The following is a 16,999-nucleotide window of genomic DNA, read 5'->3' on the forward strand; positions in this document are numbered from 1 at the left end:
CACCCCCACACCCACACACAGCAAACATGGGCTAAACCAGACAGGGCATGGAAGGCTAGCCGGCTGCTATAGAAAACGAACCAGGACCGATTGGCGGAAAAAAACTGGACCTGGCTGACCGAAAATATGCAGTAAGCAGTCAGGATTACCGAGAGCCACGGCAGCAACAAACACGAATCCAGCCAGGAGAAAAAACAATGAACACGGCAGGCTGGCCAGCTAGTAGTTGACTGCTAACACGGCTAACCTAGACCAAACCAAACTGGAAGCTTTCGGGAGCTTGCACGCTAATAGGGAGCTGTGTGGACAATATCATATTAATTGCAAGACCAGCGGCGAATAACGCGAGAGGAAACGTCTCAATCACATAAGTCAAAAAAGAAACCATACTGTACACGACGGCATGTCTTTACCCTGAGCAGTTTTTGAAGATCAAAGCACACGCCTCAGACAACAGAAGTCCCCCAGCTATACAGCTAGTGAACGGCATCCTGAAATCCCCTGGCAACATGGTAAGCAAAGTTCCAATTACTCCAAGCCGAAATAAGCGCTATGCACATTCTATGCCTAATCGGGAAAAAAAAGGTCTCTTATTAGCTCAGGAGGTAGAGCCCTGAAGAGATCACAGGTTCGATTCCCGGCTCCTCCGTGTTATATGTCGAAGTGTCCTCGGGCAAGACACTGAATCCCTAATGCTCCCAATAAGCAGGTCGGCACCGTGCATGGCCACTATTGGTGTGTGTGTGTGTGTGAATGGGTAAGCGTGAAGCACATTGTAAAGCGCTTTGGGAGGTCTTCATTGACTTGAAAAGCGCTATATAAATGCAGACCATTTACCATTTTTAATCTCTTTAATGTGTTGGACTGTTGTCTACAGGGAAAAGGGAAAATTACACATAAAAAATAAAGGTAAATGTTCATAAAATGAACGAAATAAAATAAAAAGTATAGGACATCAAATTTTTCTCCACAACCCTCAATGAATAAGTGCCTGCAGGCAAATTAATGAACGAAGAAATGGCAGCATTGACGAAAGAACAGAGGGAAAAAACGGATTTTCTTTCTGAGGATTTACCTGGCATAAAGGAAACAACATTGTGATTACCGGTAATTTTAGAAAACATAAAAGAAAAACATGTTTTTGCTGTGACAAGAACAAAAAAATATATTTTCTTTCACAACATCAGCACATTCAGTGATCATTTGGCATCCAATCTTTAGACAGATGTATTTTGAAAAAGAAACAAAAATCACTTACATAATTATTACACGGCTCGTCAGATATGTCTCCGAAACAATTAATACAATTCATTGTCTTTACACTGTATGCCTTTCTAAGAGCTACATTGCATCTGAGAGAGGATCCCTTTACCTACTACTCTACTGAGGGAAGTGTATGAAATGTCTCCAATGTGAACCACTTAATATAGTTCACTTTATATTATTGTTTGTGCCCATTTCAGATCCAGCCTGTTTCCATGAGAGGCTTGATTTACCTACTACTTTATAGAAAGGTTGTATGAAATATTGCATTTCTTTGACTCTGGTTGTGTACTGTAGTTTGAATTTTCAAAGAGACAAAAAATCCCATATTAAAAAAGAAAAATAGAAAATACTAGAAATAGGGATGTGCAGGTACCAACACCAGTCTTAATGTATCAGTGTTAGTAGCAGTTTACTAGTACTGGTTGCTTTCTAGTGGTCATTAAGAATCAGGAAAACACAAAAAACGTAAATTGGTATTAAACATAGAATTACAGGAAATATTAATGGATTTACCAGATTTATCTGTGTATAACGCAGATTTTTTTTTTATTCAATAGGTCATGGCGTCGAGTGAACCGGTTCCTAACCACTGTACTACCAGCATATAGATGATATCCAGAAAGGCAGTAGGTTTTATCTAATACACCGTTTTTGAAAACGGTACCAGAGACAAACATTAGAGAATTGAGTAAACAGTGTTGTCCTGAGAGATAAACGCAAGAAAGCACGATGAGGAAAGCAACCAAGAATAGAAGAATAGAATTTATCATCATTTAACATGTGAAAAAGCACACTGAAATAAACAATCTCAGGTACGGTGATTAAAAATAGTGTCATTAAATAAAATTGAATACCTTTTCAAATGTCATCTATACCCTTGGGGATCCGGTTTCGTCGCTTCACAAACCCATATTCGCTAGTGTGTGTTACACACTTTGGTAATAATATTTCTTGAAAAACACGATTCATTTTTTGCTTAGGGAAGAAATATGCACTTGTGGTACAGTATGTGTTATTGGTATCAACGACTACTCAAGATTTGGTTACCTGAATCTGTCTGAAACAGAGTGGTATTGAAGGTTCAAGTTTAAAACTAACGCTATATTGCAGTTGATAACAAATACAGTTAGTAAAAAGGGACAATAAAATAAAACATTTTGATACATTGTAAACTGTAGGCCAAGGGTCTCTAATGTGGGTGCCCAATGAGGACAGCTGAGGCGCCCACAGACTGAAAATAGCTCACTAGTGGTGGGTCATTGTGATTTTCTACTAAAATGTTTTTTTAGTGGTTAACAGAATCTTTGTTTAACCTGGTAATAACATAGTAACAAGATTGTGATAATATATAAGTTGTTATTTTCGAAATGCATATAAAACTGGTTGCCCTTTGTGCTAATTAGTAACAAAAAGTACCTTTCAGGTTGAAAAAAAGGTTGGAGACCCCTGCTGTAGGCTTTTCCATTTCAATCATTTGCGCTAATAAGTAACAAAAAGTAGCTCTCCGCTTAAAAATGTTTGACACCCCAGTTGTAGGCTTTTCCTATCCAATCATTTGAAAACAAACTGCTTAAAAAATGACCCTTCACTTGTTTTCTTAAATACTCACAAATATTTTTCAATGGACTGTTGGCTGACATAGAGACTATTACACATGAGGTGGACAGCTGCATCCTGCGTAGTTGTTTAACCAGTGGAGGGAAAAAACACGTGGGCATTGTGTAGGATATAGTAGGGACTGTGTAGTTTGTACATCTGCCTGTGGGTGTTGTTGGTGTGCATTATAATAGATGCCGTGGTTCACTGAGTGAGCACATGGAAGTGGGAGTGGCTAGAGTCACACTTAGTGAATCGGGGGTTTAGAGGGCAGCTCAAACAAGTGGCTGGAGTCTTGATGAAAAGCGCACACATGCAGTCTGAACTACAGGGATGCTCCATTGATTTTTCATGTTAATATCACCACATTGAGTCATCCAAGGACTGCGGAATCTTAAAAGGATTGAAGATTTGGATGCCATTAGTACAAGTTACATCTGAAGGAAAAACTTTTGCTTTCTCACAAACTTTGAAAAAGAGAGTTCATTGAAAATGTTGCACAACTTTGTGTTCTTTTTAAGTGCGGTTCTCAGCATGGGAAAGGGATATCGCACAAATTCGGACAGCACAGTGGGCAAAAGACAATATCAGATCCAAAATGGGCCATGCAGCTACACCTTTCTTCTGCCTGAACAAGAGAACTGCCCAAGCCCAAGCAGCAGCTATAATTATCCAGTTCAAAAGGATGGACCTGCAGATAATGAGGAGTCAGCTCAAAGACTGGAACAGCTGGAGATGGTCATGGAGAACAACACGCAGTGGCTACTTAAGGTAAAGTTCTGTCTGACCCACATACAATACCATTAAAAACTGACCTGTCAACCCAGAGTAAAGCTTTGGCAGTCACCTGGATGAAATGATGAAAATACAAGTTCTACTGCGGCATTTATAGATAACTTCCTAATCATCTTATGATTTCCGGTTAAACATTTTACACATCACAGTTGAACTTGGACGGGAAGATATTTCATCAACTATTTTGGAGACTATAAGGCGCACCTAAAACCCCACATTGGCCAGAAATTAGAAAGTGTGCCTTATAATCTGTTGCACCAAACCAACCGGAATATATAGTGGAAACAATTGGAAATACATAGATACAGTTAAGTGAAATTGCATCCAGTAACTGTTCTGCCTTTGAGAAATATATGGAGTGGTTTACATGCTCATTGCAAATCCTCTTTTGGTGTTGCCGTTGGGCAATATTTGTCAGGACGTGTTGCGATTACTTGAATGAAGGTTGTACTTGTGGTTACAAATGTATGTGTAGTTAGCAAGACAACGGGACTTTTTTTAGACTTTGTTTTTAGTTTTACAGCTACCTTTTAGGGGGAATAGTTTAGGCCATTGTCCAAATAAACAGCAACTAAAGAAAAATAAATCTAATTATTCATGATGCCGTCTAGCTTGCTAAAAAAGGGATACTTCAGAGTGAGGACAGCAGAGTGACAATATATGAATTGATTAATTAATTGTTGTGGGTAACGAGATCTCATAATGTTGATTTATGTTCTATGAAATATATAAATTTAAATTAAATGTATTTTTTATGCAACCTTAGCCCTTACTGTAGTTTTAATTCCAATTGCCTTAGTTCAGTTTGTCTTGTATATGAAAAATATATCACAAAAGACTATTTGTAGGTGGGTGTGCCTCAATATCCAGTGCACTTATAGTGCACAAATAATAGTAATTGTCATACTGGTTTCACAAATTTTGGACTTAGCAGTCCATCGAACCTGTAGCAACTCTTCATGTGCACTCAAATCATCCTGATTTTATGTGGATAATATTCAAATCTTGCATGGTTTGAACAAACATTGAGATCGGTGCAAAAACGCACCAATCAGACTCTTTTGTGAAACAAATATAATACAACAATAATCATCATACCCACAATAATATACCATGAATCTAGAAAAGCTCAATCACTTAAGCGGAGTCCAAAGTATAAACAGATATGTATCCAGCAATACAAACATTCAGAAAATATTTGTGGTACAATGAGTTTAGAATTATAAAAAGAGTCCAAATATGTAGCTAAGAAACTTAGCCTAGGAGCATATGGAATAACCACAAGTCAAAGATAAATGTTTTAGAAAATTAACGGCAATCAAGTGTTAAGTGTAAAATGATCTGTTCAGTGAAAATTCTTATTCTAACTGCGATTAAAAAACACACTCACTTTATAAAGTGTTCGAATGAGAGTTTTTTTCAAAAGAAAAAAACGTCATTATTTGCAATAGGTCCCAAGGGCTTCCAAAGCCATTAAAACGGGTGTCGGACTGACGGCTGCGTATTTCAATTTTCCAGGCAATTCCTACTGGTATAAAAGAGCAGACCTTTTTTGTGCACCCTTTTACAGTCTTTCATAAAGGCAACCGGGGAAGATTCCTGTGAGTGAACTGATAGTCTCCTAACAAAATGTAACTAAAATATAATGTCTTGATAAAGCTAATCAATAAATTATAACCCATTTAAGATAAGAATCTACCAAAGGTGTTTTGTATGACCTATAGTGGGAATTTGCCTCGTTTCCATCAAGATGAGTGAAAAAATTAAAAAAGATGCACTTTGATCCATTCATTTTCAAGTGCAAAGTTTTTCTTAATTGATGAAATTTCCTCAAACGTTGGTGTAGCCAGGCAAATGTGGTGTCACACTTTTTTGTGTTACTGCGGAACACAGACATTTTTTTACTGGATGACTCTAAGGATAGAGGAACAAACAACTGATTAGATCATTAGCTGTAAACAAGACATCCTGACAACGATTCAAAGGCCGCTCATCAATTGTGGATGTGTCACACGGAACAACCACCAGGAAATGATGACAAATTAAATATACAATACCCTAATCTGAAAGCCATTTATAAAATTGTTTTTTTTTAAAGTGGATATAGAAAATAAATAATCAGATAAGGTTTTGCATCCCCCTCTAACACATCATGGTGTCATGAAGGATGTAACTTCTCACTCAACACTTCCATCCTGTTTACGAGTCGTGTGACCTGATTGGCACTCAGGAACATCGTGCAGGAAATAACTTAATGATTGGTCTAAATTTGGAATACCGTAAGGTGCATACAAACATATAGAGTTAAATTTAAAACAACTGTTACCATCTTGAAGCTAGAGACAACTGTAATAAGCAATCGGATTGAGTTTATTCTGGACTTCAAAAGGGCAAAACTGTCATGATACTGATCTTTGATCTTTATGTCAAAGCATATCTTTCTAATATTTTATTGAACTATTATATTTACGGAAATGTATACAGCGTCAGGCAAGTTCAGATCAATACTTTTTAAGACTTTATTAATGTCTTTTGAACTCATGTTTAAGACCCCCCAAAAAACATTAGAACAAACAAAACAAAAAAAACACAAATATTTCTTGCACAAAATACATCGTGCCTCGTACGCATTACCTGGCACAGCTTTTAGCCATAGCAAAAAACGTCGGTCGGACAGCCACTTCTCATTAAATGTACATTTTCCCATGGTCCAAAGTAAACATCTCTGTCTGAAGTTGCTATGTGCATTGTGATAAACCTAAGACATGCATCTCCTCTGAAAGGCCCGACTGGATAGTTCAGTTATTGTGGTCATGCGCTGTTGACACGAAAGTAAATTAGTAAATCCTGTAATCGAAAAAGACGACAGATAAAACTAAAAAAAAAATTGTCAGATTTAACAAATATAAATCTTATGAACGTGTTCACATTTTTAAGACTTTTGAAATTTGGATTTAAGATATTTTAATGCCAATTTACGCCTATTTTTACACTAAAGAATTCAATGCCTTTTCAGACTTTTTAAGGATCCACAGGAACCCTATATAAATTGGTGCTGTTTAAGGTTTGGGGTTTAGCATTTCAGAAAGACAAGGAAAAAGATGTCAGTAGAAATCTGGGTTAGTTGCTAAGCAGATGCTCTGTTCTTCAGCCTTTACCACATTCGTCCAATAATCTCTTTTTTTTGTGCCACAGCTACAGAATTACATTCAAGAAACCATGAAGCAGGACATAGTCCAAATCCAACAGAGTGCGGTGCAAAATCACACTGCAACAATGATCGAAATAGGAACAAACTTGCTCAGTCAAACTGCAGCACAAACAAGGAAACTGACAAATGTGGAGGCACAGGTGAGACTATGCTGATAAACAATCTTAGCTTTCATTCAAACCTAACAGACATAATAAAACAAAAGAACAAATTGAATACAGTGAGAATTTAAACGATGGTTTGTAAAACCTATAGACACTTTCTTCTGAGTCCAACAAAATATTCATTAAATTGTATGAATACTGTTATTTTTAAGGATACAAACAGGACTGGACCTGTCAGTATATTAGTGTCGCTCAACATCAATGACCTTATGCGGGCCAACAGTACAGCATTTCCTGTTATTAGCACACTTGTATTCCCACAGAAAGAGTCCATCAGTTTGTCACAATCGGACATCCGTCTCTTCAAACACATCAACAGATCCATTGGAGAATCACGAGCAAATTCCACGCAAACAAGCTGCTTTTTGCTGAGTCCAGTTTCCCCCAAAGTGGGAAAATAGAGGCAAAGGCTCAATCTGAAAATGTTGTTTCTATCCCTTCTTTGTGGTTTTTGACATGGATTTTGAAAGTTCCACAAAGTTAAGGTACATCTGCACCATTGGAATTTGTTTGCTTTCTTGTCACGTTTCCCATTTCGCAAAACCATGTCAAACCAAGAAGAGCAAAATAAAATAAAAATAAAATAATCCTACAAAAGAGGGCACCAAATTTCCAAAAGTATGAACTACTTTTAGCAGACAACATCAAACCTAATATGCATTCCTCACAACACAAGTAGAAAGCTTTGCATTAAAAATCCAGTTGGACAGCAGTCACCCTAACTCGATTCAACTGAAGCAGCTTCAAACAATATGCTGCATTCCTTAGCCTCATGCCCTCTTTTAAAGAGAAAAGTTCCTATTTTTGCAAACAGCATTTCACTATGCCATTAATAATACACCACATCCCCAGTGGCTTGCATGGATCACAAAGCTTGGGACTAGTGAACTGCTTTCATCTGCACACAACCATTAGCAATAACACTTCCATGACAGCACAGTGCCTGTGTTGTGAGAGATGGGGGTCTGCTTGGATCAATAGGCACACAGACAAACTTGGACCTCTTTTGTCATCATTAAAAATAGACTGTGCAAGGTACGAAACACTTCATTTATTTAAAGATTCACTATTGGATATCTTCTTGTATTTCAAGGTTATCAATCACACAACTCGACTTGAGCGGCAATTGCTTGAGAATTCTTTGTCGACAAATAAATTGGAAAAACAAGTTATTGTCCAATCAAATGAGATAGATAAGCTGAATGACAAAAATAGGTGAGAACATTTCACATTATGTAATAGGTACAAACTAATGTGTTGAACAAATACATTTCATAAAACCTCAACTGTTAACCAACAGTTTATTGGAGAAAAAAGTAAGAGAGCTGGCGGAGCAGAGGCAGATGGAGCAGAGGGTGCTTCGAGCAGAAAAAGACCAGCTTCAGATGCTTATACAGAAGCAATCGACCATCATCGGTGAGCTAGAGCAACAGCTGCTCAGGTTGTCATCCAACAACAGTGTTCTGCAGCATCAGCAACAAGAACTCCTGGAGACTGTGAACCACCTAATTCACACCTTCTCCACTGGCAAAGCCCACGGTGGGTCACCATGAAATAACCAGAAGATGATTTGTCTATTCGCAAAACTAAATAGGACTGCCAGCAAGACCATTGATTGTTATTGTGAATGAAATGTACCCAAGCCAAAAAATGTATGATCAAAATATTCCTGGCAACTAAAAATGTGTTACCATTATTTATTTAAAAGAAACACTGTACAGTATTTCCTACAAATGTATTCAGAGTTGAAGGAATCCCTTTGTTAGTTTAATATACTGTATTTTTTTATGGGAAAACGCCTAACATTTGCCACATTTGTAGGTATAGTGGAGATTTTGTCAAACAGGGAAAATACAAACATATCAATATAAATCAAATCAAAAGCCATTTATTAAACTCCTGCCCACAAATGAACATCTCACATCTTTAATAATATTTTGTCTAGGCACTAACCACCATTATTTCCGAGATCAACCTTAGGCTCAGTGATCACCAGAGCTTGACTGGTTGTGACAGGAATATTTTTTCCAGTCCATCATGACCGCATCAGCTTTGCACTGCTCGCCTGTTTTTTTTACTTTACGACAGATAAGTTAATCTCGGTCTCATCATACAACAGAACATGGTTCCCGTAATCCTGTTCTAAGTCTGCTTATCTTCAGCAAACCGTTTGCAGGCTTCCTCATGCATGATTTTTAGAAGTAGTTTGCTTCTCCTACAGTAAATTACCATGCAGCCAATTTCATTCTGCGTTGGGTGTACTGGCTAAGACATTAACATGCTAACTATAAAACCCAACAAATTTGAAGGAATACGTTTGTAGAGATTTGGAACGATTGCAATTTCTAAAACATGGATATGACACCTAATTTCTTTGGTTGGCCATAGCAAGATCTATTCTGAGTGCAATATACCTTGCTACTGCTGTAATGTATTGGTGACAGTGATATAGATTATTTGTGGGTGATTATGGTAATCGTTCTCTGGCTAAGGTAATTTTTAAAGTGCGTAAAGAAGTTTTCTACTTCCTTAATTTTTCCTTTACCATTCTCCTTTTTCAATATTCATTGGGTAATGAAAGTTTCTTGTTTTGTGCCAAGTTGTGGAATGTTCAACCAATTTGATGTGGTCAAAAAAAATTACTTTTCTTCCTACATTTCAGAGACAAAAGTTGCCATGATGCAGGACACTCCCACCACATTCATGGACTGTGCCGCTGTCTTTAAGTCAGGAAACACAAAAAGTGGGGTCTATACACTCACTTTACCCAATACTACGGTGGAGGTTAAGGTAACGAAAAATAAATTGGATTACTTGTCAAATTAAAGACCTATATGTAATGTTCAGACTAACAAGTAAGACGAGCAGATGAAGCTAAAATATGAGTACATCGTTTCTTATGGCATATGGTGCTTTTGCATTGTTTATCTTCCAATGTTGTCGGTTCAGTCAATTTGTTTAGGTGATTAAACTTTAAAGGGATTATAAGAGAGCTTTATTTTTTCAATTTGGCACAGAATGTGTGGTGTGCCTCCCCACAATCATGCAGATGTTTCAAAATATTCTATGTGCCATGGATCTCGAGGAATTAATTTTCAAAGTAGACAGTTTGATCTCATACCTCCTAGAGCTGTGATGTCACCGTAAGACAACGTGAAGCAGAACAAACCGTGTCGCTGAGGGACTTTTAATTGTTTTGTCCGAAGCACTTGCTTAGATCACCATAAAATGCCTCCTGCAAGTCCACCTACTGTCTTGTACAGTGTGCGTTCTTTTTTCTATGTGATTGTGACTCTTCCCTCCTTGTCTTTCGCCATATGTTTTGCAATCATTTCTGTTCCTGCTAAAATATTTTATAAAGCCGATGTTATATTTTACTACTTATTTTGTTGTTGTGGTCTGTACAGCCCTTTGAGACCTTATGTGATAAAGGGCTATACAAATAAATATGACTTGAATAAATATAATATTGTGTAGATAACTCCCCGTGAGCATGTGGGCTCCCAAAGACTTTCAGTTTTGTTTGATATAGGTTAGCCCCATTAGCAGTCGGCTAGATGGCTTGCCTGCCGTACTCATTGTTTTTTTCTTCCAGCTGGGTTTGTGTTTGTTGCTGGTAGTTTTTTTTTTTTTTTTTGGGCGTTGGCTCGGGGTTATCCTGGCTGCTTATTGCATGTTTTCGGTAAGCCAGCCTCCCGTTTTTCTGCATATTGTCCCGGTTAGGCATTTTAGCAATCGGCTAGCCTGCCCGTGTGTTTTTTTTTTTTTTGCAAGTTCGCCCCATTTCGGCTGCTTGTCATTTGTACCATTGCAACACAACACCTAAGCATCCTATACAAAAATGACCAAAACTTGGCTTAAAACACTCAAAACCTTTCAACTAGTTAACATGAGAACCAAGCGTGACTGGCTTGCTTGGGTGCGCATTACATGACTTAAGAACTCAAAAAGTCTAAGACGAGACAGACTTTCTTCAAAATGCATTATTTCAGAAAATAGTTGGATTATACCATTAGATTATATATAATTATACATATAATGCAAAAAACATGAACTATTTTCTCACATTTTGTATTTCTTAGAATTTGGGAATCACTTTTAGCAGTTTTTAGTTTCAGAAATCAAATTCCTACTCCAAAGGAAACTATTCTTTTGTGCTAAGGAGATTTATTTTGCATGCCGAACACTTACTAAGTAGTGCACATAGCTGCATTAGATTAACTGTTCAAATAGCAGAGAAACTAAAACTTCCAGACAACCCCTCATGTGGATGCTTGAGATAAAACTGTGATCTCCTTAGATACTTTTCAAAGTTTAAAATTGGACTTTGACCGTTTAACAATTAGTGCAATTGACCATGTGCCTAAATCAAAATAAGAATTTGTTTGCAATTTCTTTACAATTGGACATGAAATGGGATTGAGTTATTCAAATTATTGACTCAGTGATGTCTTTGTTCGAAGGCTTTCTGTGACATGGAGACAGAGGCAGGCGGCTGGACGATTCTACAAAAACGCTTTGATGGCAGTGTTGACTTTCACCGTACGTGGCAAGAGTATAAAAAGGTAAGGAGTCATGGAAAGGAAATGCCCTACTTGAGAGAATTATTGCCTAGGCTACAAGCTTATTTCTAACTTCCCAAAGCAGCTTCTGCGTAGAAATTTGATTGAAGTTGCTGTGCTTGTGTTTCTTTATGCAGGGATTTGGAGATTCTTCAGGTGAATATTGGTTAGGGAATGAATTTGTATCTAGGCTGACAAGTCAACGTTCCTACAGCCTACAAATTCATTTGAGTGACTGGGAAGGGAACTCAGCCATCTCCCATTATGAGCAATTCTCACTTGATAGTGAAGGACAAAACTATAGGTAGGTGAAGTTCAAAATGCTTGAACGCTACTATTAACTTTTTGTCATTGTTATACAGTATACTGTTTACCCTTTAGGCAAATGAAAAAACTGGTTAAGAAATCTATTAGCTTAAATAAACTATGCCATTCAATTATTTTTTTATGTAAGCACTAACAGTTTCTGAATAATGTTTTTGCATCTTAAGCATATTTAGGAGTTGCAAAAAAGGACTCCAATACCCCAGTCTGTTAGGGGATGAATCCATACACATTTCAGAAGGTTAGATGTTTAGCCTTTGCACTAATTCATCAAGATCTAATTGGGCCAAGGATGTTTTCTTGTTGAATTATTCCACCAAAAGGTTAAAACATTGAATAATCCATTCACATTAATGCCCTAACCATGCATGCTAGTCATTGTAGCTTGTTATAAGAAGGTATGTCAGTTGTATTTTGAGGAACAAGCGTTATTGACTTCCTTCTTCTACTTCCTTAATTTTTCCTTTACCACTCTACAGGATACACCTTAAAGGCTACAGTGGAACGGCAGGCAAAATAAGCAGCATTGGTCAGCCAGGAAGTGATTTCAGTACAAAGGATGCAGACAATGACAAATGTGTTTGCAAATGCTCCCAACTCACCACAGGGGGTAAGAAACTTACTCTTTGAATGTGTAATTGGCAACATAAAAAGCAAAAATTACAACTCAAAAAAATTGTTATATAAGGACAATCCATTAAAATCTTGGAAGGGCTTTGTAGGGACTTCTGTTACTTCTAGGCAGGCCAAAGAGCACAATTGGACAGAGTTAATCACTGATCGACTCATGAGGGAGTTCAGCCACTACAATCACTGACATTAAAGAGCCTGGGAAAAGTGCTTTCTCTTTCTACTTTTGCAGCTTAAAGGTCCTCCCCTCCATTGCGTTGTAAGCAACTCTACAGCCCAAATTTTTCCCTGGCTCTGCTTTCGGGCTTTGTCAAGTGAACATAAAAGCAAGAAAACCATAACCCTGTGCTTTTTCCCAAGAGGGGTTAGATGCAGGGGGACTCCCTTTATGCTTATCATTCACAACTCTACTGACAGAAAAAAAAGAGTCTGGCAATATGAAGCTGTCCATCATGAGACCAAATCTTTATACAAACAACTAAATATAGTAAATGCTAAAGTAAATATCATGCTTTAGAGCTGTGATGACAGAGAGCACACAACAGAGCATGTGTTCTCAGTTTGCAAATAATACAAACCTTAAAACGATTTTTATATCTAAATAAATTGTATTAAAATGCATGCATAAACAGTTGGCTGACTACAATAAAGTGGCATGACGATGTGATGGGTTTTCCTGGGATGGATTTTATGCTGTCCTACTGACTGAGAATTTAATTGTGATCTTAAACCATAGTTAAAGGACCCTTGTTGTCCAAATACTTTTAAACTCCCGAAAATGATCTAATGAAGGGATGGCAAACCCGGTCCTCAAAAGCCACATGTCCTGCATGTTTTTAGATTTTCACTGCTCCATTGCAGGGTATTCCAAGTCAAGTCAAATTCCATTCACCTGGACCATTATCAAACTCCCACACAGCTTGCTAACAGGCTGAAAATTTGCATCACCTGAGTTGGAATATAGAAACCTCCAAAACATGCAGGACAGCTGGCTGGACTGGGTTGGCCACCCCTGATGTAATGTCAACATGAAAACACTTTATTCTAATTAAAATAGAAGACTGTACATAACACCATGTTCTGTATTCTCATTTTAGGCTGGTGGTTTGACGCCTGTGGCCCCTCCAATTTAAACGGCATGTATTACCAGCAAGGCCAAAACTCCAATCGCTTCAATGGAATTAAATGGTACTACTGGAAAGGATCAGGTTATTCACTGAAAACTACTTTGATGATGTTTAGGCCAGCAGACTTCTAAATGTAACCATCTAAATGAGAACTGAACAAAAATGAACACAGAAGAAGTCAAGACATTCCCAAAAAGGACTTAAGTGGAAGTACTAATTTGTGGTAAAAAGTCTTAATATCTGAACCAAAGATCTTTGCCAAGGCACACTGCATATCAAGATGGGCCCAAACAGGACTTGAACTGTTCCAAAACTAGACTAGTGGCCACAGTTTTGCTGCTACAAAAATGAGTTGCAAGACGCTGACTTGACTGTAATTTATTTATGACTGTCTAGATCAGTCATATTTGGCTGCACAAATAAGGTGTAAAGTGAGCCTATTATGACAAGAATATACAAATTTCAGCAATTTAGACTATAAATTAATGCGTTATTGGTGAAGTTGTACAGTTACTTAATAATATATTCAACTTTTGTTGAACAGTGTTCAGTGTTTCAACCAGTATTGCCAATGACACTTCCCAGAAAGAGGCTGAGGTGAAAATGAATTATGTAAAGAAAAATGTAAATGGCACTGAGATTCTCCGCAATCATAATATTTTTTGTTTAAGTATATTGAGTTTTATTTATGTGTGGAAATAGTTAAAGGTTTATTTGACTTTGTCCATTGCATTAACATGTCACCTTAATGTGAGTTGCTAGACAACTAGAATCGTTATTGCACATAAGCGGTATTTTGGGAAAATATTTATGTAATGGTTTATCTGAATCTCCCAAAACAGAGTTTCTGTGATAAAGCAAATGATCAAAGGTTTGTGCATATAAATGTTTTAAAGGTCACTTATCACTTTTGGTATTTCAAAGGTTATTTTGACATTTCAGAATCTTGTGTGGGTATAGAAATAGCATCACAGCACAAGTGTGAACTACTTTTTAACAGAAGTGCATACTAAACCAACCAGGAGAAAATCAATGATACATACTTAAAACAATATAATAAAAATGAATTCTTGAAAGAATATTGTAGCGTACAAACTGACTAAAAGAGTTCTGCAAACAACACGCATGCACCGTGCATTACAACAAACGCACTGACATTTGCCTACAACTACATCAAGAGGCTGTCGTGGCTCACTGTGGCAGGAGCGGAGGACAGTGACTCATGAGTTCAGGAAGAGAAAACATCCACATTCCTTACAGGCTACTTCAGGAAAAACAAGCTGACTGAAAAATGGATGGCTGGCAATAAAAACCAACAGGCGGCCAACATGCTTCCTTGGCTTAGCATTTATGGGCAATTAATGCATTGCACGTCAGCCAGAGAAGCGTCACAAATATGTTGCATTGTGAACAAGATTCATGACAGCAGGTGTTGTACAACATCACATAGTTTGCAACTGTCAAAAAGTAAATGCATACATGTCTAATTTGAACTGCAATTTGAATAGTTATGATCAGAAATGCCTAAAGCTATATTAACTGAGAATTAAAAAACTGAATTGAACCAGCAAAAACGCGTCAATTGCTTTTTTTGCATGTTATTAATATATTAGATCTGTTCCTGATTTAGAAAACTAGGGGCCATTTATAGTCTCACACCAGTAAGTATTGTACAGTATTTGGTAACTATTAAGTTTCAAGTTGATTAAGTCTACAATTGGTCTGAATGTTTTATATGAACTAAAATGCAGTGTTTTGAATTCATATCATATGTTGGGTTTTTATCTATGTGGAGAATAAAGAATTGAATACAAAAAAGTCACAGAGTGTAATTTGTGAAAATTAGAAAGTGATGCGGAGAGGAAGAATGAAACGCAAATGATTATTTTCCAAAATATGTTCTAGGCAACTTCAAAAGTCCAATCAGAGCATTTTGATTCAAATGTATTACCGTAATTATTTACGTATAACGTGCAACCCTTATTTTGTTTTACTTTTTCTCAGCTCAGACTAAGCATTGCAAGTGACACACATTGAAAATGTGTGGCCATGATTAAAGTAATTCATTGACAACGTAAACTATGAACACAATACCAACATAAAATTTGCAATATATATATTTAATGTCCTACAAAGTGTGATTTTTCATCAGATACAGAGTTGTATAAATTTGTGTAAAGAGTTGTTTCCCTCGTCGTGATTTTTGCTTTTATTCATATCCTTCAAGACGAGTTCGTTTTTTCCGTTCTCTAGCATTCATCTTTGTTATCGGGAATGAGAATAAGTGTGATAATGAGATAAAATTAAATGCCTTTCTGTATTTCATATATATCAGCGCTCTCACCACCACGACCCAGATTTGATTCCCATTGCACCCAATATTTTGACCTTTTTAACGTATAAAATGATAAAAGGAGTTTTGTACACAAATCAATATGGTAAGAGCCAAGACTCAAATGGCCAAATTAGGTACGCAAGTACCTGTGCTGCTGGAAAGTCCTCTGAAAGTTCATACGGTTCCTCTGGGATCCATTGCCTTTGCTCCAAACACCACATTATCTATTCAGGAATAATAAAAATGCAATTTAAAACAATCATATCTGTATAATCATGTCCTGATTGGTTTATTGAAAACATTTATACCCATTCAAAGGACAGGATCCAACAGCCACGAGCGATGCCCAGCAAAACATTCAAAGTCCGCCGGTGTTCTCCAGAAATGACATGAGTTGTACTCTCGCATACTCGATCAACGATGGAAAAGCCCCCCAGTGCCTTCACGACCTGAGCGACTACGTTCTGTTTTCTAAGAGAAGTAAGCAATGGCAGGGGAATGATCGATATGAATATCCATGGTCACGACATTTGAAGATACCTAAAAGATATTCTCGATGCTACTTACTCATTGGACATGCTCGTCATAACCAGTGTTCTCGCTGACTGAAAGAGAAGAGGGATAAACTGGTCATGTATCCTTTTCCACTGAAAATAGGAGTGAGACATTTCACAACTTATGTTCAATAATCACATCTTAAATGTGTGACTGTACGTCAGCATTTATCAGAAGTGTTAATAAATGTGTAGGTTGTAAAGGAAAATAAATAAAAGTTTGGAAGACAATCACGCACTCACACTTTGGATATTTGCAGGGAGGTTATTTAGTTTACACTGACACAAGGATTAATTAGGGTTCGTATACCTTTTTCATGGCCAAATCCAAGCACTTTTTATGGACTTTCAAAGCCAATTATTCCAGATATCCTTACAGATATCCAGTGTGAACCGTGCTTTTTGCAGATCCATAAATTTATCTAATTTACATAT

At 37.2% G+C, this 16,999-nt stretch overlaps 2 protein-coding genes across 3 annotated transcripts in view; one reads left to right on the top strand and one right to left on the bottom strand.

Moving 5' to 3' along the window:
• Positions 1-16,999, bottom strand: part of mcph1 (microcephalin 1) — a 35,772-nt gene that overhangs the window by 5,761 nt on the left and 13,012 nt on the right. The window contains exons 12-14 of the mRNA XM_088351817.1: positions 16,578-16,615; positions 16,319-16,481; positions 16,157-16,234 (exon numbers count right to left, since the gene is read on the bottom strand). Of these exons, the coding sequence (XP_088207943.1) occupies positions 16,157-16,234; positions 16,319-16,481; positions 16,578-16,615 (279 nt within the window). The remainder of the gene's footprint in view (positions 1-16,156; positions 16,235-16,318; positions 16,482-16,577; positions 16,616-16,999) is intronic.
• Positions 3,164-15,455, top strand: angpt2a (angiopoietin 2a). 2 transcript variants are annotated; one of them, XR_015852404.1, is made up of 10 exons: positions 3,164-3,633; positions 6,853-7,008; positions 8,126-8,247; positions 8,333-8,571; positions 9,695-9,822; positions 11,496-11,597; positions 11,732-11,898; positions 12,398-12,528; positions 13,410-13,565; positions 13,646-13,792. XR_015852404.1 is itself a non-coding variant. In XM_088350916.1 (9 exons), exons 1-9 carry the CDS (start codon positions 3,355-3,357, stop codon positions 13,804-13,806), a joined length of 1,485 nt encoding a protein of 494 aa, XP_088207042.1. In that variant the 5' UTR covers positions 3,164-3,354; the 3' UTR covers positions 13,807-15,455. The 2 variants fall into 2 exon arrangements, 1 of the variants encoding a protein (XP_088207042.1); XM_088350916.1 differs by lacking the exon at positions 13,410-13,565 and having other exon boundaries at positions 13,646-15,455.

The sequence above is a fragment of the Urocampus carinirostris genome, chromosome 13, assembly GCF_059441175.1.
Source record: "Urocampus carinirostris isolate Australia breed hairy pipefish chromosome 13, RoL_Ucar_1.0, whole genome shotgun sequence".
In the NCBI taxonomy this organism is placed as follows: domain Eukaryota; kingdom Metazoa; phylum Chordata; class Actinopteri; order Syngnathiformes; family Syngnathidae; genus Urocampus; species Urocampus carinirostris.

Coding starts and splice junctions, on each gene's coding strand:
- angpt2a (XM_088350916.1), top strand. CDS start 3,355: ATGTTGCACAACTTTGTGTTCTTTTTAAGTGCGGTTCTCAGCATGGGA. Junction 8,572..9,694: donor CTCCACTGGCAAAGCCCACG/GTGGGTCACCAT, acceptor CCTACATTTCAG/AGACAAAAGTTGCCATGATG. Junction 11,899..12,397: donor AGTGAAGGACAAAACTATAG/GTAGGTGAAGTT, acceptor ACCACTCTACAG/GATACACCTTAAAGGCTACA.